General features: G+C 41.4%; 1 protein-coding gene and 1 long non-coding RNA gene across 5 annotated transcripts in view; one reads left to right on the forward strand and one right to left on the reverse strand.

The window, feature by feature from the left end:
* PCDH7 (protocadherin 7) overlaps positions 1 to 21,141 on the forward strand; it is a 396,248-nt gene extending 375,107 nt beyond the window's left edge. For 3 of the 4 annotated variants that reach the window (XM_081207611.1, XM_081207612.1, XM_081207613.1), the window contains exon 3: positions 17,644 to 21,141. In XM_081207611.1, coding sequence (XP_081063737.1) covers positions 17,644 to 18,023 — 380 coding nt within the window. In that variant the 3' untranslated portion in view covers positions 18,024 to 21,141. The remainder of the gene's footprint in view (positions 1 to 17,643) is intronic. The other variant, XM_081207616.1, reaches the window with a different exon arrangement.
* LOC308594682 lies at positions 567 to 13,443 on the reverse strand. The gene is made up of 4 exons (XR_014011556.1): positions 13,182 to 13,443; positions 11,881 to 12,029; positions 2,729 to 2,818; positions 567 to 991 (listed from the first exon to the last, which is right to left on the reverse strand). It is a non-coding gene; the product is annotated as an uncharacterized lncRNA (long non-coding RNA).
* Positions 21,142 to 21,550: the final 409 nt, after the last annotated feature.

The raw sequence follows: 21,550 nt of genomic DNA on the forward strand, positions 1-21,550 counted from the left end.
AAATGGGCGTCAACATTTTTAAAAAGCTGATGCCATGTCACAAACACCAAAGCAGAAAATTACAAAATGTCTGTGGTCAGTTTATGGTGGGTTTTTGCTTTGTGCAACACAGTAGCTGGCCAAACTTAGAGAGATTGATGCACAAGATGAAACATAGCTGCTCCTAATAAATAATTACACCTGCTCCTACCTTTCCTTCATTCTGTTTCCTATAGCTTTCAGGGATGCATACATTAATAGCCTTACCTTACATATGACATCAGGTGTTGGGCAAATGGGCACAGTGGTGTCCAAACTTTTTTCAAAGAGGGCCAGATTTGAAGAAGTGAAGGGGCGTGAGGGCTGTCCTAAGGGCGGACCAAAGTTTTTGACCTTTTTTAGGATTGAAGTTGTTGAAGTTGATAAGGTTTGGGGGGATTTTACCCTGTGGGCTGGAGATTCCCCAACTGTTTTGCCTTAGATTTTGCCACCTGCCCTTAAGTGGCATCCACAATCTGTTCAATGGTAGGGCCCATCCCAGGTAATGTTAAGTGTTAGGAGAGAGCTGGGATGACCTTATAAATGCCCTTGAGACTGTCCTCCTTTCCCCCATATGTCTGCCTCCCTGTGTAATCCTATGTAAATAGCCTTTTATCTGAGCTTCTGATTAACTAAAGGTTTTGGACATTCTCTGGGCTGTTCAGATAAAAAGCCTGTGTGACATTTGCCTCCCACCTCCCTTTCCACACAGACACAATTCCAGGTCCTTTTCTATTTCCAATCTGTTTTCTTACATTTTTAAGCAGAAGCCCAGTGCTTTTGACTGCCATGCAATTTGTACATATCCGGTAGCAGATTTGTGTTTGACTTTATTCAGCGAGACTGTGTTAGAGCTGGCATGCACTATCTCTACCGTATTCGATAATGCCACATTCAGAATGACAGCGGTCCAAGCCTTGGGGCAGGAAATGCTTCTTGAGATATGTTCAGTTGCCGTTTAACGATGTTTTGCCTGAGGTGATAGGAAAGAAGTCGCCAATGCTTTGAAACATGTCTTTAGCTTTCAAACATATCTTTAGCATTTTAATAGCGTCTTGACTTGTCAGAATAATGCCACAGTGCTAACTGGGTGCTGTGCACTACATTGCTGCAATTAAGAAACATGGATTTCCAGGAACATCATGATAGCTTGAACACCTTAATTTGTCCATTCCTTGTAGCATGGCCTGAGCTACAGAGATTTTAAGGGTGCCATTGTGCTTTTCAACACAGCTTGACATCCATACTTCCATTTACTGCGCAGGACCAAAGTTCTTTGCTTGTGACTGAAGCCCTGTTCAAAGTCAAATACTTCCCCAAGCAGGGAAAGTCAAACACAGGCATAGGCAAACTTGGCCCTCCGGATGAATTGTGACTACAACTCCCACCATATCTAGCTAACAGGACCAGTGGTCAGGGATGATGGGAGTTGTAGTCTCAAAATATCTGGAGGGTCAAGTTTGCCTATGCCTGGTCAAACACATGGTGGGATGATAGTTTGCCTTACCCCTGACATGGTGTAATTTGCAAAACAAGTGCTTCACGTGGAGGTCTATTTATTACTAGAAACAGAAATACTTTATGGTCACTGTACCACTTGTTTACAGTGAGATTAAACGAAAAACAATCTCTCAGTCCTTGTTACACTCTGTGTGCTGTCGTTACTTTGGGGAAAAAAGAGAGCGCAGGAAGATGGTGTGAATCAGGCTGTCTCTCACAAGGACCTTCATGTGAAACACAGCTATCACACAGTGGCGTAGCGTGGGGGGTGCAGGGGGGGCCGGCCGCACCGGGCGCAACATCTGGGGGTTAGGGTTAGGGTGCGCAAATCCATGGGTTAGGGGGTGGAAATCCACGGGTTAGGGGGCACAAATTACTTGCCTTGCCCCGGGTGCTGACAACCCACGCTACGCCACTGCTATCACACGTTATGCTTGGTGTGCAGTAGGAGAAGGCATTGTCAAATCTCTACTCCATCACACAAAGACTGTTGCCTGCTTGGGGTCTGGAATACCTGCAGACTAATATCAATGGAGGCCCTTTGAGAACACTCTAAGGTTTCACTGGAGAGCATCTCATATGATGGTATGTTTAATAATGGAAGATGAAGCAAAAACTTGCCATGGTTTTTTTTCAGTAAACTGAGATAGAGGAATTTGTTTGATGTGCTTCTTGTGGCAGACTGATCCCACCCAGTGCTCCCAGACTTGCTTGCCAATCAGATTCAGCTCTCAGTCAGGTTATGCACATCTCTGGATTTCATGATGTAGTTTTGGTGTGGAAAAGGTGCACACAAAAGTACCTTAATTTTTGTTTATAAGATGTTTTTTTTGCTTAAAAAATGTACCGGTAGTCAAAAATTGGGGGTTGTCTTATACATGGATGGTGAATGCCTGGACTTGGGCTCTTGAAATATGGCAACCCTAACTTTGGCCAACTTCCCTCAACAAAGCTCAACAACTTTGGGTGACCTACCCACTAAAAGCTCAGAGTTGTTCTGTCTGATGTTTAAAATATTGATTTCTTAATTTTAGGTTTAAAAAAATTGGGGTAGTCTTATACATGTGAAAATACGGTACAAAATATGTGAGAAAATGCATCGAAAGGTGTGTCTTCTGTGTTAAAAGTGCAGGCGGAAAAGTATATGATATGAATGCAGACTTTTGGTGTGTTCTTTCAAGTATTCTGCATAAAATGTCAATAAATATACCTGTGACTGAATGCTGGTGGAACTGAAACAGGATAGCGTAAGACTGCTCATTTCAACCAAGATAAGACAAAAATAGACAGAGTGGTTTTTCTGTAAAAGAATAAGAGAAATTAAACCAAGAAGACCTGTAATTCTGATGTGTGATGCAGAGACATTACTGCTCTGGGGAAGCCAGGGGATAGAGGTGAAAGTGATTCTAAGGGCTGGAAGGTATTGATGGGCACTGTGACTCAGGGGAAGCTAGTGGAAATATGTGCCATGGCAACAGTAAACACACCTGGGATAGGAAACAGATTATTTGACAGGCTCAAATGTTGAGGGAAGGAATATATAAAAGGAACTGCCGTGGAGCTACAAATAGCTTTGGGGAGAGGAAAGGCCCCCTAAGGGGAGCTGGGAACCAAGGGGGTGTTATAGATCTGTCTTCTCTTGGAGGCCTTTGCTGTGAGTTTGTGTCCTTTTGTCTTTTTCTTTCGCTTGCATACCACCCCACGTGAGAGCACTCTAGGTTGACAAAGCCAGCCGTGAAGAAAGTGGGCTTCTGCAGGCACTGTGTGGTGGGGGTATGGCAACAATGAAATGTGTGGCGTGGGATCCATGTGTGAACTAATCCCCCCCCATTACCAATTAGCCAATATTCCTAATTTCATTTCAGTGTGTGCTAAGCTTGTGTGGTGTAAAATTCCTCTATCTGCTGGCTGAGATGCTCTTGGGCAGGCTTCTTCAACCTCGGCCCTCCAGATGTTTTTGGCCTACAACTCCCATGATCCGTAGCTAGCAGGACCTGTGGTCAAGGATAAAGTAGTCTCAAAACATCTGGAGGGCCGAGGTTGAGGAAGCCTGCTCTTGGGAATAATATTGGGGAACCACAGAGCTGGGTGACCTATTGGTGGTCACTACAGAATGGTGGAATAAGATGGAGCCATCAACCCAGTCACCCATAAAGCAAAACACATGATGGCTGGAACACAAGTGACATAAATCTCACCACTGAGATGACTAAGCATGTGCTAAACATGTACTAGAATACATGTACTAGTACCTGTTGTATAGCACTAAAGTTGACAGTGAAGTTATACTTTTTTGCTGCCGTTGCACCCTTGAGCTATTCAGCAGAAGGGAATGTGGGTTGTCAACAACTTCCCTTGTAAATTGGATTTTGAAGCCCTAAGATGCCTGATGTGACAAATTTGCTAGGTACTTAGAGAAGAAAACCACTTGTTTCTGTTATGTAAATAAATGTGCAATAACTCTTCTCCACATAATAATTTCCCTACTTGGAGAACGTGGATAATTTTATAATTATTTTTTGAGCTGGTGCATGCAGAAATTGTCACAGCGCTCTCTCTCTCGCTCTCTCTGTATGTGTATGTGTGTTTCAGGCAGGTTACCATTGTGCAGGGGTGCCTATGCATAATTATTAAAGCACTGAGCAAAAAGGAATCTTGATGTGATTGCATCAAGATTCCTTTTGGGAAGTGTTTTAATCAGTGCACATATGCACTTCTGCATATTGGCAAAGGGTTGGGGGGGATGTGAATTGAAAACTGCTGCACAGTGGCCTGAACAAAGTCTGGAAATGAAAATGAGAGAGAGAGAGAGAGAGAGAGAGAGAGAGAGAGAGAGAGAGAGAGAGAGAGAGAGAGAGAAAGAAAGAAAGAAAGAAAGAAAGAAAGAAAGAAAGAAAGAAAGAAAGGCATCAGTGCCACTCTGCAAACAAGTAGAGCTAATTCAGAACCCAACAATTCTCTATAGCGACAATTTTGTGTCATTGCTCTAAAGAAAAACGTCCTTCCACCTTCCATGTCTTTTACTTCCCACCTGCAAATTGTAATCTGGATTACTAAAAATAGATGGTCCTCTCTTCACAATGTTCTTCTCTGAACAAGGTTCTTGAGTGGGCAGTCGCTATCTCTCAGCTCTCTCCAAGGTCACTTTTCTAGATCCATTCCAATCCTGGTGCCTTGGTTGCCATATATAATGACCTGTTTGGAGAGAGACAGGGGGAGTGTGACACTGCTGCTTCTCCTTGATCTCTCGTTGGCTTTCAATACTATCGAGCATGGTTTCCTCCTGGAGTAGCTGTCTGAATGGGTGGCAGTGCTTTGCAGTAGTTTCAGTCTTAGTTGGATGGCTGCCTCCAGAGAATCTTGCCTAGGGGGATGCTGTTTTCTATAATTTCTATTTTTTGCTTAATCGTTTTACATTTATTTTGGGGGATTGGAGAATTAGGAGAAGTGGTAGACAGCTTGTGTTGTATGCTTCAACAGATTCCTTATGAACTATTTCTCTCCATTCACTCGTGGAAAGATGAAGCAGATTAATCTGAGCAGCAGGGCAGGTTAATCTGAGCCATGTGCAATTCCGGAGTATTTTCAGAAAATATGTGTGGATCTTCTTCCAACAAATCCCTCCCCTAGTTTAAATTCAGATTAAATTGGGGATTATTTGGTTTTGATTCCTAGTTTTCAGGGGGTTGGACTAGATGATCCTTTGGGTCTCTTCCAACTCTACAATTCTTTTATTGTTATGTTATCTTGAATGCTGAAAGGAGGAAAATGCTGCTGCTGTTGTTTTTGGCTTGGTTTTTTTATGAGTTTTTCAGAGAATTTCTGAAATGAAAAGTTTGGGTTCTGTGCCTGTCCTGATATCACACTGGTAGACTCTGCGTCCTTCCTCAAATGTGGAAGATATATTTCCCCTAATCTCAGGTGTCCCCCTGTGCAATGCTATCCCATGGAAGACACATATAATGCCTTCATTATCAGTGTTTACATGCCTGGCAATACTTTTTCGTTCAATCTGGGTTTGGTTAACTAAGATGACTTCTCCATCTTTTAGTGGGGTGGAGTAGGGTTTGTCCTTTTTATCCTGCTATTAGATGAGCATTTTCGGTATTTTGTATTGGACATTGTTTTACTTTTTTGTAGTTGTTTTTTAATGTATGCATTTTGTATTGTTAATAATAATAATAATAATAATAATAATAATAATAATAATAATAATAATAATAATTTATTTATACCCCGCCCATCTGGTTGGGTTTCCCCAGCCACTTTGGGTGGCTTCCAACAAAATATCAAAATACAATAGTCTATTAAACATTAAAAGCTTCCCTAAACAGGGCTGTCTTCAGATGTCTTCTAAAAGTCTGGTAGTTGTTTTTCTCTTTGACATCTGGTGGGAGAGCATTCCACAGGGCGGGTGCCACTACCGAGAAGGCCCTCTGCTTGGTTCCCTGTAACTTGGCTTCTTGCAGCTAGGGAACTGCCAGAAGGCCCTCGGCACTGGACTTTGAAATTATAGATAGATAGATAGATAGATAGATGATAGATAGATAGATAGATAGATGATAGATGATAGATAGATAGATAGATAGATAGATAGATAGATAGATAGATGATAGATAGATAGATAGATAGATAGATGATAGACATAGTGTGTAAAGTGACTAAAAGATTAAGATAATGATGATCTTCAACATCCAAAGGTGTGTGGGGCCCTTAACCACATCAGACAACTTTTCCAAACACACATTGTGGCTCTTAAGCAGGGATTCTCTATATTGTTAAGTGTAGCTGCCGTTATCTCCTACACAGACACAACTAACCCAATTTGTGTTGACTTGAAAGTAGGGCCAAACTACATGGAAGCATTTGGAAAAGAGCAGGCTAAACAGTGCAAGAAAAATTATTAGCTAATTGCCTGTCAAATTTCCTGGTGTGTTTTGCACATCCGTCTTGTTCTTCGGGGGAAATTATTCAGCCTCTAATCATTAACAGGTTACTGAACAGGTGAAACTAGCACTCTGACATAAAGAAGAGGCTCTCTGCAGGTTTCTCTATCAAGTTAGTCAACGCGTAAAGTTATTCAAGTCACTGGTACTCTCAAGAAGATCTGATTATTGTAATGTGTTCTATGCGGAGCTATCCTTGGTCCTGCTCCAGAGCATGTAGTTGGTGCAAAGCTCTGTGGCTAAACTGTTCATGGGGACAGACTTATCACCAGCACATAACTCCAGTGCTCAAAAGCTTTTACCGGCTGCCCAGATTCAAGGTGCTTGTATGACCCAGATCCTTAACAACTTGGGCACAGGATACCTCAAGGTCCACTTGATCCCTTATAACCCTGCTTGATCACTGAGGTCTTGGGGGCATCACTGTTAGTGGTTCTCCATGGAGCAAATGCATGGCTCGTATTGTAAGCCCAATTTTATGAAACTTCCTTCTAGATGAGGTCAGACAGGCCACCTCACTTTGAACCTCCAGGGCTTCCTGTAGACCAGACATAGGCAAACTCGCCCCTGCAGATGTTTTGGGACTACAGCTCCCATCATCCCTGACCACTGGCCCTGTTAGCTAGGGATGATGGGAGTTGTAGTCCCAAAACATTTGGAGGGGCGAGTTTGCCTATGCCTGCTGTAGACTCTCTGTTATTATTATTGTTTGGCAGGCTTTTTAAAGGAATCCTGATTTTATAGTTTCAACATAGTCTTATTGTACTAAATCTCCTGTACACTGTTTAGAAACACCTGTAATTCAGCAGTATATACATTCTAGAAATAATAATTAAAAGAACAGTTTCTTTATAATATGACAGCTTAAATGCCGTACAAGGTGATTTGTCTGGAAACAGCTTTTCTGGAGCCTGAATTATACTTGAGCACTGGTATATATCTGATGGAAACTTAGAAGATTTCAAAAGAGGATATGAAATTGAAAAGGGGGTGAACACTAGTCCATAATGAGTTAAGAGATTTGGTCTATGATTTACATAATACATCACTGCCCCCTTTGCTTCATCTCTTCTGCTTGTGTAAGGATGTAGTAAATTTTCAAGCAGTGTTAATGAATAGGGTAGCCCTCTACTCTTGCATCTCAAGCAACAGTGAATAATAGGCTGGCCCTGGAAAGGGATTTATGATGTACCAGGAATCAGATCCCAACCCCCATAGGGAGTTAAGGTGTTCAAATTTCCTTTAATTTAGTCTTTTGCTTTATGTTGAATATTTCTGACATTTTGTACTTATGCATGTCATCAGCAAATTTTGTTCCTGTGCCTCTGTGCCAGAAATGTCTAAGGTTTTGCAGGAATTCTGTTAATTAGTAGCTTACTAAGGCCTATAATGAGACAACCACTCTGGAAACATGAAATAGTACAATACCTCTGTCCAAAAGTGGTTCTAGAGTCAAAGGCCAATAGTGTTTTTTCTTCTACTTTTTCTTTTTGGTGGTGGTGGTGGGGTCTCTTAAGATTTTCAGTGATAAAAGATAAAGTTCAGTACATAGTTATTTCTGCAAATCAAATGGGTTTGAGAAGCCTACCTCTCACATGTGCCTTTGAGAAAATTCTATGCAAATCCTCATAGATGGGAGAATTTCTGTGCAATATGAGGAAATACAAGTTGCCCAGCTCAGTTTCTGAACTGTGTTTTCATTAGCATACCCAACCAACTCAGATGTGTTTTAAGGGTTAAAACAGAGCAGTCTTGAAAGAAAGAATACCAAATTGGAACAAGCAAACATATACCACTGGGTTCTGCCAATTTAGTGCTAAGGTATCCTCTGCGCGAGCATGTTTGAAAGGTATTTATTTGAGTTTTAAGGTCAGCAACAAATATTGGAATGTTAATCTTTCTTGACGATTTACTGACTGCTGACAGGCATAGTGACACATCTTGTCCAATTAAGCTTGTCAGCTAGCAGTGTGGTCTCCAATGAAGTGTCTAAGTTTGGAAATGATTTCTCTATTAGACCAAAACAAAACAAAGGGCATGCATAAGAATGAGACTGGAAAAAAGCTACTTTTATTTAAGATAATCATCACTTTTGAAACATACACTATTTCAGTGCTATTGAATTATGCAATATACACTTTTGGCTCATATAAAATGTGCAGTTTCCAGGTATTGTAATGTGGGTGGCCTGGGGAAGGCCCTCTGCTCTTAATCAGATAGAATATTCTGATTTTGTTGAAACTGAAGTCCAAACTCTTGTTAGTTTTCACTGTGGCTGGATAGTACAGTAGTTAGAAGCAAGACACACTGTACAACAGTGGCGATTTTCATTCCTTCAATTAGAACTGGTAATCAGAAGGGGGATATTTAATTACCTAGAAGATGAAACTGGTTTGGATGGGTAGATTGCATGAAATCTAATCCTAAGCATCATTAAGAATTCAAAATTGAATTAGGAACGTGAACAATGGAAAGCGTATTGCATTAATTTAAGGGTGAACATGTCTGTGCAAGCTCCATGGTATGTCATTGTATTGGTTATTCAGAAGGGGACCTCAGTGCTACAACACACTTAAATACAAACTTGCTTGCATTGTGCTTGAATCATCTTCCCTCTTCCTCAGGGATGCCCTTTTAAAAGTATTCTGACATCTTCATAGGTTGTACTGCATTCAGTGTGAACCTAAGTGAAGGCTGCAGTAAATTCTAATGTTTATGGTTAAATTCAAGTTGATAAGTGGTCCTGCATGAATGGGCCTATTAATGAAACTTAGAGCTGATCTGTACATTGCATAGAATATGATGATAGGTTTCTGGAGTTTAGCACTTCAAACTGCAGAAGGGGGGAGGAGGCAATCTTTTTCAACCCTGGCCCACATAAAATCCTCTCATTTGGAATAAGCTAGCAGTTGTGTGTGAGGGGGGGGGGAGAGAGATGGTCTTCACTCTGATGGATTAGAGCTTTCTAAGCAAAGGAGCATTTTTTATTTTATGTTTTTTAATGGCACAACCACCTTCATTCTGAAGAATTCCAGAATTCAATCACGGTCTCTCTACATAATGAACAGAACGGATGTAAACAACAACAACAAAATGGGAAAGGATTTAGAGATGGCCATGAATGAGCAGGATGTAGACTGATAGTAATATTGGCACCTAGTTTGGAACCCAGGTCCAGACACCTCACACCAATCACTTGATTTCATAATCATGGAGATTCAGTCTTTCCTACTTATCTTTATCTGTACCATATGGCTAGGAACAATTACAAGTGGTTGCTAGGGCAACCTAGGCTTCCAGAGGAGCATCTTTCAATCTTGGAACCAAGAAATTGGTTAGATCTCAAGCACTGTAGTGATGTAGCTAACATGCCACAAACTGGCATTTGTTGTTTCTCCCTGGCTTACCTTTCCTCTAGGTTTTCTCTATAACAGCTTTTGCACCATTAGTTTCAGGCCGTTTCACCTCCAGAGCTTCTTAGCACTGCTCAGAATTCCGTCTCTCTATCATGCCTTTTTGATCTACTAGTTAGATCACACACTTAGGTTATTTTGCTGGTTCAGGACCTAAATATAGATGAGGTGGAACCTGAAAGACAACCGTGATATTTTGAGATGATGTATTATAGCTGCGAAGAGAACTTCAGCCCCAAAGGATAGCTTTGAACTTACTATCTGACAGTTTTGCTTGAATGGCTTTGGGGAAAGAGGGGAGCAGAAGAGAGCAGTTATGGCTTCAAAAGGGGGGGAATCAACCTAACATTTGTCAAAAGAAAAGAAAAGAAAGAAGTGTCAAAGTAACCAACCACAGGTGGACTTAAGCCACAGATGTCCTCAGAGCAGAGCTGGCTCATGTTAGAAATCTATAGCCTTCTCTGAGTCCTGGTAGTCTTCTATGATCCTTGTCTTAGCAATGTCCTGCTCCCACTATAACTGATCTGTACCCTTTCCCATCTCTATAACAACAGGGATGAAGGACCTCTAGGCTGGGGGCCACATGTGGCCCTCCAGGCCTCTCTGTCTGCCCCTCAGGATTCTCCCAAAGCTGCACACAGTCCTGAACCACATCCCTCACCAGCTTACACCCTCTTCAAGTCTTGTTTGTCTTGGAAGGAGGAGATACGAGTATGGGTTGGTGTAGAAACTAGTTCAAACATAACATTCACATTTATTGCTCAGCTCACTTTTGCTTCTACCCCCTGTAATGTGCATACTAGTAACTCAATACCTGTCACATGGAGCCTTTGAGAGGATCTGCTATGACCTAGCAGGACAGCTCTTGGAAAGCCAACTCCAAGGAGTGGCCTGGCTGGAGACACTATGACCTACAACTCACATGTGGCCCCTGGAATGCTGCTGGGAAGAGAAGGTGGCTTTTGTGCTAAAGAAGATTCCCCACACCTTGCCTCTTCTCACTAGCAGTTTGTAAACTGCCAAATTCAGCTTACAAACGCCACCCATCATTCCAAAAGAAGGGAAGAAAGGGTGAGATTTGGGCCAGGCTACAGAGAAGCCCGAGAATGTTCACAAAACTCTTCTGCATGCACACAATATGTGTGTGCGCGCGCACGCATACATACAAGTGTGCATGTATAGCTCAGTTGGTTAGATGTGCTGCTGGTAACACCAAGGTTGCACCTTTGATCCCCATATGGGATGACTGCGTATTCCTGCATCCAGGGTCCCTACCAATGCTACAACTCTATGATTCTATGTGTGTGCATGGATTTACTGCTAGCTTCTTCTGCTGGTACTTTCTCCCTCCAAATGGAATACAGTGGAACCTCTATTTACGGATGTAATCAGTTCCGGAGGTCCGTCCATAAGTCGATCCAGGTTGCCAGTAAAAGTGCCATTCTGTGCAAGTGCAGACAGCAGCAGCCGCTTCTGAGCGTGCCTGAATCTCAGCAAACCTGGTATTTACTTCCAGGTTTGCCACGGTTGCAACTTGGATTGGGTCCAGGTAGAGGCGGTCGTAAATAGAGGTTCTACTGTACTACCCCAGAGGTTCTCCTGACCTTCAGGGACAGCTATTCAAGAGGCACAGGAGGTTAAAGATTGAAAGGACAGCTGAAAAGCTCCCCACATGCACATGTGTGGTCCTTTGAATTCTGACCTTGCAATATTAGCTTAAGATGTGGAATTGCTGGGAGTTCTCCCAGGAGTGAGTGACTTTAAAAAGATTTCTCCTGGTGGTACTATTGCCAGTAATAAGCAACCACAATCAACCAGGCTTTCTAAATGGTCATCAGTTGAAAATGAATTATAGACTCCATCACCAAGCTTATTAAGAGGCGGAGTAATGGCAGGGATGTGTTTTGCCTTGTTCTCAAAAAATCACTAAGAGGATTTGCCTGCTTAAAAATCAAAGAGCATCATGTGTGCCTGAGTAATAAATTATTATCCCTGCTTCTTACCTTTGGGGAGTCTGAAAGTAATTCCAGGTTTACTATGATGAACAGCAGTGCTTTCCTGTTATGTTCTTGGCATACTGTATACCACTCCCTAGCCACAGCGGTTTAAGACTAGAAGGGCTGACAAATGTCAATATATCTGTTATCCATCACTGAGGAAGAAGAACAAAGCTGTCAGTGTCTCAGCAAAAAATCTGAATTCAAAAGCCCTTGGAAAGCCAAACTTCCAAAAGAAAAGGAAAAAGATGAAGCAGCAGCAGGAACTTAAAGTACTATCAAACCACAAGTATAGATGAATGAACCTAGAGTCTGAGCTAATGTCTCTCTCTCTCCCATTTCTCCAATAAAAATAGGGATGTCCTATTCAACAACAATTTTAATATTGCCCATCTGACTGGGTCGCCACAGCCACTCTGAGTGGCTCCCAACATATATAAAAACATAATAAAACATTAAACATTTTAAAAACTTCCTTCAGGGGTCAGATAACTCCATACCCTCCAACATTTCTCTGATGAAAATAGGGATGTCCTAAGGAAAAGTGAGACATTCTGGGGTCGAATCAGAAACTGGGATGGCTTCTGTAAATCCAGGACTGTCCCTGGAAAATAGGGACACTTGGAGGGTGTGCTCTTTGTATGTGCTAGCAGTGCAGACCTCAGAGCCAGAGACTAAATGTCCCTTCCCTATAAGGCCCTCAGCTGTCCCTCTCCCTAGACTAGCGATGGCCAAACTTGGCCCTCCAGCTGTTTTGGGACTACAACTCCCATCATCCCTAGCTAACAGGATCAGTGGTCATGGATGATGGGAATTATAGTCCCAAAACAGCTGGAGTGCCAAGTTTGGCCATCACTGCCCTAGACCATCTTATCTCTGCAGGCTACACACAATACTGGTCCTGGTCTTTGACTGTTTTATCTATGCTGGAATCTGTCCTTGAAAAGATAAAGGGTGGAGGTGTACGTATTTTTCTTTTGGTGTATGTGTGTGAACATGAGTAGAAGCGCCTGACATTTTGTGTGTGACATTGCTCGGTACACTTTTGCATTGGGTCCTCTCCATCCTAAAGTTCCCTCGCCCTAAAAAAAGTTCTCCACCCCCAGCATAGGAGAGTGATAGTTACGGTAATAACACTAAAAAAAGAGGTACCATATTTTTTGCTCCATAAGACACACCTGACCATAAGACACACCTAGTTTTTAGAGGAGGAAAGGGGGAAAGCTCCGTTTTTTGGAGGATCAGCTCAAAGTCGTTGAGCTTACTTTGCAAAGGGAAAAAATCCTGTTTTATGGGGTTCAACTCACAGTTCTGCAGCTTCTTTAGGAAAGGAAAGGGAGCTATTTCTACAGTTTCCAGACAGATAATCTGATCAGCCAGTCACATGTTGCTGGGGAAACAAACAGCCTGCAGAACATTCAACAATGGAGTCGTGGGCAAGGGGGCGGGGCCGGAAAGGGAGCCAGCGATCGACCACACATTCACTCCATAAGAACCACAGACATTTCCCCTTACTTTTTAGGAGGAAAAAAGTGCATCTTATGGAGTGAAAAATAGGTACATTGCCACCAAAAAAGGAAAATGGAAACAGGAAAAGCATGATCATAGAGCTGATTATAGTCCTGGTGAACAGAGTCTTATAGTAGTATGTCATTGAGCAGAAGATAAAAGGCAGTCGGCCAAAACACACCCACTTCCATGCCATAAAATGGAGTGCTGACATGTTCCATTGCCATACCCATCACTTGAGCTGTACCTGTTACTTGCTTCAGAACTGGTAGTTAAGATGGAGCGGGATTTATACTCTTGCAGGGACCCAATTTCTACTCTGCTGTGTGAAAGTGACTTGAGTACCGAGTAGTGAGTTTGTTTGTTTTTAAAAAAACCTTGATGTCCTTTTTTGCTTAGTTTATTGTAATGCAATAATGGCTGTGCATATGTGTGGATAGGCCCCAGCTGCCTTAGGGTCAGGCCTCAGATCCAGATCTTTGGATGGTTTGGGGGAGAAACGTTCTACTTCCTGACCAAAGCTGCTGCTCCCTTTGCCCAGTTTCCATGCTGCTATCCACTGCTGTGATCAGAGCTTGCCTTTTAAACATGATTACTGTATTATTTGCTCCATAAGACACACTTGTTTCCTCCTAAAAAGTAAAGGGAAATGTGTGTGCATCTTATGGAGCAAATGGCGCTACACAGAGATGGAGAGCTGTGCAGCGCCCCTTCAGTGAAGTGGGAGGAGAAACAGAGCCCCTTCGTTTCTCCTCTCGCTTCACTGGAGAGGCGCTGCACAGAGGAGAGATTTTTTTTCTTGTTTTCCTCCTCTAAAAACTAGGTGCGTCTTATGGTTGGCTGCATCTTATAGAGCAAAAAATATGGTACACTAATCCAGTTGGGAAACTGGTTATACTGAAAGAGGCCCCAGACTATTCATCCGTTGCTGGGTTGAGAACCTCACATACAATTGATCCAGGGGAGTGGGTGGCGCTGTGGTCTAAACCACTGAGTCTCTTGGGCTTGCCAATCGGAAGGTTGGCTGTTCGAATCCACACGATGGGGTGAGCTCCTGTTGCTCTGTCTCAGCTCCTGCCAGCCTAGCAGTTCGAAAGCACTCCAGTAGAAGTAGATAAATAGGTACCGCTGCGACTGGAAGGTAAACAGCGTTTCTGTGTGCTCTGGCTTCTGTCACGGTGTTCCGTTGCACCAGAAGCGGTTTAGTCACTCTGGCCACATGATCCAGAAAGCTGTCTGTGGACAAATGCCAGCTCCCTTGGCCTGAAAGCCAGATGAGCGCCGCAACCCCATAGTTGCCTTTCACTGGGCTTAACCATCCAGGGGTCCTTTACCTTTTACCTTTACAATTAATGCAGTTGTGTTCAATTGAACCCCACTAGAGAGGGTTGGTGACTCTGCTGATGGGTATGCACATTGCTACCCAGGATCACTACTTCTATGCACACAACCATGTTGCATCAAACTGGAACTGATTAAGGGCCCATGTGAATTTGATTCCTGCATTGCAGGGGATGTTCCTTTCAACTCTACATTTCTGTGACTTTATGTACAATGCTGTTAACAATTGCTGTACAAGTACTGAAGGATGCCATGAACCTGCACCCACATCTATTCTTATTTGGCCCACTAGATAGGCTTCACTGTTATCTGCACAAATATCTAGTTTCCTACCCATGTGACCAAAGAAATGCAATTAACAGAGAATAAAGTGCTTCCTTTAATGAAACAGAAGGGCAGCTAAAATGAAACACATTAAAATTCAGAAGAAAGATTGGAAACCGAGTGCAACAACATATATTTTGTATGTTACCGGGTGTGTGTGTTAATCTAACGTCTAAATTAGCATTCAGTTGCAATTAGGACTGTTACCTGATTAAAGAAATCTTGATCAATTTAGTGCATTTAAATAGAGATAGATTTGCATATGAATAAGATACTATTGCTTTTAGATTGTCCATATCATGAAAGGAATAATTTTAGAAGGGACATTCTGTCCTGTGTGAGATGAAAGTGGTTGTGTAGGTACACACACGCACACATGATTTTTTTTAAAGAGTGTTGATGGAAAGAACAATCAGAACAGGGGAAACGAGGCAGTGTCCAGTGAATCTCTTGCCCCTTCCGCTTCTGCACAGACTCTAAATCTGCTCTGCAGGATGGGGCAATCCGTTAAACAGATTTAGCTGCCCCCTTTCCTCTGAGGAGCCCTCAGCTGAATTACCGTATTTTTTGCACCATAACACTCACTTTTTTCCTCCTAAAAAGTAAGGGGAAATGTCTGTGCGTGTTATGGAGGGAATGCCTACAGGTGGCATGCCTACGGATTTTCCTCCGCTAAAAACTACGGGTGTGTTATGGTCGGGTGCGTGTTATAGAGCGAAAAATACGGTAACTGAAAGATGTGTAGGTATATTGTCAGATCAAGAGTCAGTCTCATAAAATGACATAACACTCACAAAACACTTTCCAATCATGTAACACTCCTACAGTCAGATGCTACATAAACACATAGAGGGGTTTGTTGTTGTTGTTTTTTGCAAATGCAAATCATCGTCATCGCTTAGAGCTGTTGTTTGTGTGCTCCTAACCATTTCTTATTGCTCTCTCTATTTTTAACGCACCATACGCAAACAGTTTGGAATCTTGTAAAGACTTGTGCGCATTTAATTGTATAGACAGTTGAATGGCTGTTACCATTTACATCGGACTGGCCTACATTGATCTTGTTCTTGAACAATTAGTTCCACATAGTCTACCATTCTGTTCTACAATATCACCTTGAATTGAATTGATATTCAGTGTCAATATCTCTAGGGTGGTGGATGCATCCCTCACTTTAACTAAGACTGAGGGATTAATCCATTGCTCAGGAGAGTGCCACAGATGCGGATTAAGTTCAATCTGGGAGAAGATGCTTAAAAATTGTTCAAAATGGCCACCAGTCTTTGCAAGATAAAAGCCATATATTTTAATGATTCAAAGGAAGGTTTTGCATTGTGATATTTGTCCAATTAATGAAGTTATTTGGCTGTTTTCTCTCATTTTGTTTAAGCCAGGCATGTCCAAAGTCCATTTCGGGTCCAGCCCCCCAGTCGATTTAATCTGGACCCTCTGGCAGTATGTCCTGTGGTAAAATCCTAAAAAACCTCAACTACTTTGGGGAAAATTTCTACAACTTTGAGGTAAAATTGTATTTTTAAAAAGCTTAAAAAATTTGGTTGGCCCACATGCATACTCAATTCATCAAATCTGGCCCTCTTTGAAAAAAAAATTTGGGCGCCCCTGGTTTAAGCCATTTCTAAATGTCAGGTGGCTGCAGAAAAAGATAGAGATGCGAAAAAAATCCAGTTGCCCAGTCATACTGGCACCTGAACTTTGACCCTGGATTCTAGTTCAACCCTCCTTAGTTCTTAATTAAAACTACATAGCCCTATATTTACCACATGGGTGGCAGCATGCAGAGAAAAGAGAATTGGCTCTTTGCTTCCCATATGCTATCCTCCCCAAGATTACCTCCTCACTGACCCATGGAAATTAGGCTTAAGAAAAAGGTGAATGATACCTTTAAAAATGTCTCATACACATATTGACTAGGATTCCAGTCTCTTCGGGCAGAATCTGGCCCAGCGGCTAGAGGTTTTCCATTCCTAAGAAAACTATTGTCCATAACTACATGGGTGCCAGGCATACACTGAGCTCCCTGTGAACTGGAGATTCCCTATGTGCAACCTGAATTCCGAAATGTCCCCAATTTGAAGAGAATACTATAGCCTCCTGGTTGGTGCAAGTTCCGTGAGCACATCTTAACACTCTGTGTGCATTGGAACCACTGAATTTCGTTCTTTTTTTAAATCAAAATTGTACATGCACCAAAAATGGAACAGAAAAGGAGAGTGCCATCTCAGTCAGAACATCCACAGAGCTTTGAAAGAATCAGAATGAATTTTGATGAGATGCCCAAAATTGCTGAGGAAAGTCTCACCCATCCCTGGGTTATTAGATTGTGCCCAAGTTGAAATGGTAGACAAATGTAGAGGTTCCTCCTCAGCGAAGCATCTGATGAACTCCAATGAAAGTCAAACAAGTCATCCTAACACTAGCAGTATATCTCAAGGGGATATTTGTAGATACTTGCGCTGTATTTTATTTAAGGAAACAAATTGACAATGCAAAACCAACTCCTAAAAAATATTTTCATCCTTGGCTGGCACTTGAGAACCAAAACTTAAAGCTTCCCTTCTTGTTCTTTGTTTACAGATTCAAGACCTTTACCAGATGTAGCCCTGACTGGGAAGTGCACTCGGGAATGTGATGAATACGGCCATTCAGACTCGTGCTGGATGCCTGTCCGCACTTCACCCGAAAGGAAGCAGAAGAGCCAGCCAAAACTCTCCACTTTCATGCCTGTTGATGAACGGGGCAGTCAAGAGAAGCTGGCCAATGGAGAAGCCTCCCTGATGGGTGACCGCAACAGAAACCTCCTTAATAAAAAGTTGACCTCATCCTATGAGACCTTCAGTGCAGCTAGTTTCAGCAAAAGTGAGGAAGCCAACCCAGAGGATATTCCCCTCACACAGACAGGGGAATACAAGCCATCTCCTGTCAACACTTTAACTAGAAGAGAAGTTTACCTTTAGGCGACAAAGAAGCAACAATACGGTTCTCTCATGTATTGGAAGGGGATAAAAGGCAAAAAAAAACAAAACCTATGAATCAAAATGATTTTAACTCAAAAATAAAGGAAAGTCCATTGAAAATGAGGGGGCTACCAAAGAGACAAGAGCTTGGCCTGCCACTTCTGCCTCCATGCCAGGCATTTGCGTATCCTGTCTGCCTGACTATACTGTACAATGTAGAAACCATTGTTGTTCCTGCATGCCTAATTCCCTGCTCACCAATCTTTATTTTCCTAAATTTATGGTTGTAAATTCCTTTCAAGGTAACAAGTCTGAAATTGAAAAGAACTACAGGAACTGTTGTCCCTCATCCCTTCCCTGCCCCCTACTGCTGAAGCATTGCTTAAGCCACTCTGGTTATCATTTGGTGGTTATCTGGCTTGTTTGCAAGTCGAGGTGTGTGTGAGAGAATTATTACATACGTATAATTTTCCCAGGATACCATCTGAATATTGCTGGTTTCCATCAGAGAGATATGCCTCCAGAAACCATTCAAAATTAAACATATAAAGGGATGGTTTTTCTTTTTCTTTGAAAGAAGCACTTTTTGAAGATCTCGGCTTTAATCCTGTTGTGTGGCTGGAGAGAGCAGAAAACATATTCAGCCTGAGATTATAATCCCAAATATGACATGTTTCCCTATAATCATGAAGTGTTCAGTTTTATCCATAACTACTATCTCTGCCTGTGCTTTCATACTCTCTGACATTATCCTCCTCCTCTTTCTCCTCCTCTCTTTCTGTGGCATTTTAAACTTCAGCATAAACAAAATGATGGTGGTATATCATGGCGTCCTAAGGATAAACTGCTATACTGGTGTCATTTTTACAAGACCGGCATTTAGCTTGGACGACCACAGTAACTAAAAGGCCAAAGAAAAAACTGTGGATCCGGAGAATTGCTCATCGGTCTTGGGCTTAGGAAATCTGACACAGACGCACACAAACATGTAAGCGTATTTTCCACACACATTTTGCACAGCAATCTATGCTGCAACCCAGATGACGTAGCCGTTTCAAAATGGATTTTAGCTGAATCCCCAGAGGAACTGGTCACACGAGCTAGCTGGTGACAGCATGGCACATCATAAGCTACATATAGTAAAAAGATGCTCCCGTTCCAGGGTTCATTCCTTAGAAGGTTTCATATCCATTCAGGATGAGCTCCAAAAACACGTTGAGAGGGAAGTCTGAAAAAAGAGCAAAAACAAAGGCAGTGGGAAGGAAGAACATGCTTCAAGTCAAGTATGGCATCATCTTTGTTGAGAGTGGATGCTAAACCTTCGATTATCAGTGTTCCAGGTTAATCATTTGCTCTTGGCAAAGGTATTATGCAGGTTTTCTTAATACACAAGTGCATTTAAGCTGAGTCCTGTGCAATATAAAACCAATGTTGAGACTCAAGGCGACTGGTAGTCTTGAGTGATGTCACCACCGACATGCTCTGTGCAAAAACAAGTTTTGCTTGTGACAAACTTCAAAAAATAAATATATCCAAACCTGATCATGATGGTGCAGAGCTCTGGGCTGTGACAGTTCTCATAGTTTGCACTATATATAAAGTGGATAGGAAAATGGACCAGATATATTTTGTGCAATAAGGAGTTACAGAGTGTGTAGAATCTGAACTAGTTCTGTATTGATAATGTTGTAGTAATAAAGAATGGCTGAGCTTGGACATTCGAATCAAACTGACAATCGGTCGATGCAGTGGGGACAGCTTGAGAAGGGGTGCAAAGACAGAAACCAGCCCCTCTGGTTGTTTAACTTGGCATTAAAGCATGACTAGATGGTTCTAGTAGATTGTAGTGACAAGATAGCTTGGGTAGTTTATTGCTTTAAAAAAATGACATAGAGTATAATATTAAACAGTCTGAAATGTGAGCTGAACAACTGGTACAAAATCATCACAACTTTTGTCTTTTCAACTTTCTATAGCAAAGTGCCCTTTTTATTGTACATCTTCCTTTCTTTTTTTGTATCTTATTTTGAAATTAGTTTTTTTGTGTAGCAGTTACAAATGGGCACATATTATAAAGGGGGAAAAATTAAAAAGAGGTTAGGAGTGATTGATCATTCTAATGCATAGTTGCTTTTTAAAGAGAAAATTCAGAGATGCAAATTTGACTTCGTTAGAAGACTGATTAAATCGGTTACTGCATTGTATAACCTTTCAGTATCTGCCAAGGATAAAAGGCTTCTCATTTACATTGAAACTTACACATTTCTTGCAGGTTTCAACAGAAAATGCAGTCATATCACTTCACTGGTCAAGAGAACTATTTTTAAAAATAAAACCCTTATATATTGAATATCCGCTTGAGAACCATTAGATAAGGCAGATCTAAACAAACTATCTTTCTTTTTAACTTTTCTGGAAAGCCAATACAGATCAGAGAAGGCCTTCAGGATTAACTGGATCAGAAATCACTCCCCATTTTGTGCGCTAAACACAAGTGAATCTTGTGATTGAGGAAATTACCTTTTTATTCATAGAGCTAAGAAGGGCACAAAGGGATAACAAAAAATACAGTGTACTTGTATGTATTTGCAGTAATTCTAGTAAAACCTAGCCATCAAACCATAGTCAATTGCTTCTTATGACCCAGCATGAGACACAAATATATTTTTGTGGTTTTTTCCCCATTTGAAATTAGTTAAATCTGGTGACACTCCATATATAGAGTGCTTTTGTAAAAAATAATAATAATAATAAAATGAAAGTGAAAATTTTTAGAGTGAATGCAAAATATGCAACTGTGCCTTTTATACCTGTTGTTATGGTAAACATGGTGGTTGGGGTTGGACACTAAAAATTTATGGGCTATTCCCACATTTTTTGAACCTGTATATTTAACCATGTTTATTTTCTGAGAAATAAAAGATGATATATTTAAAAAATGCCTTCTACCAAACTCAGATAATGGACCAGTCTTAAATATAATTCATTATTAAAAACAAGAATGTGCTTTTGGAATAGGACGTTTGTTAACTGAGAGGGAAAAAAGTACTATATTTGTCTCAGTAGCAAGATGTTATGAGTCTGTTTGGTAGAAAAATGTTGATTTATTGCTTTTGGGGGGCAAAAATCCTTTTAGCAGTTTATTTTTGTTTGTTTTCATTTCATGAGACGACTCCTATTGTTTGCTTTTTAATTTCACAAGAAGCTCAAAGAAACTGTGCATGTCTTTTACATTGGACACATTTAGAGATTGACGCATCACTTATATAACTTTATACGAATTAGAAAATGTCGTATTAACTTCAGTCTAAACTCTAATGCTCATTCCAACCTCCAGTTATGCTAATATTTAGTCAATCTAATTTCTGACTGGCCTGCTGCCTGAGTTTCAGAAAACAAGGTAGATGCTATTTTTCTGTGGGGGAAGAACTCAAAGGAGAGATTGAAGGTGCTTGGCTGAAAGACTACCCTGGGGAGTTGTCACATAGGAAAAAAACAAAACACAAAGATGTAGGAAAATGAAGAGA

Source organism: Podarcis bocagei, assembly GCF_964188305.1.
Source record: "Podarcis bocagei genome assembly, chromosome: 9".
Taxonomy (NCBI): Eukaryota; Metazoa; Chordata; class Lepidosauria; order Squamata; family Lacertidae; genus Podarcis; species Podarcis bocagei.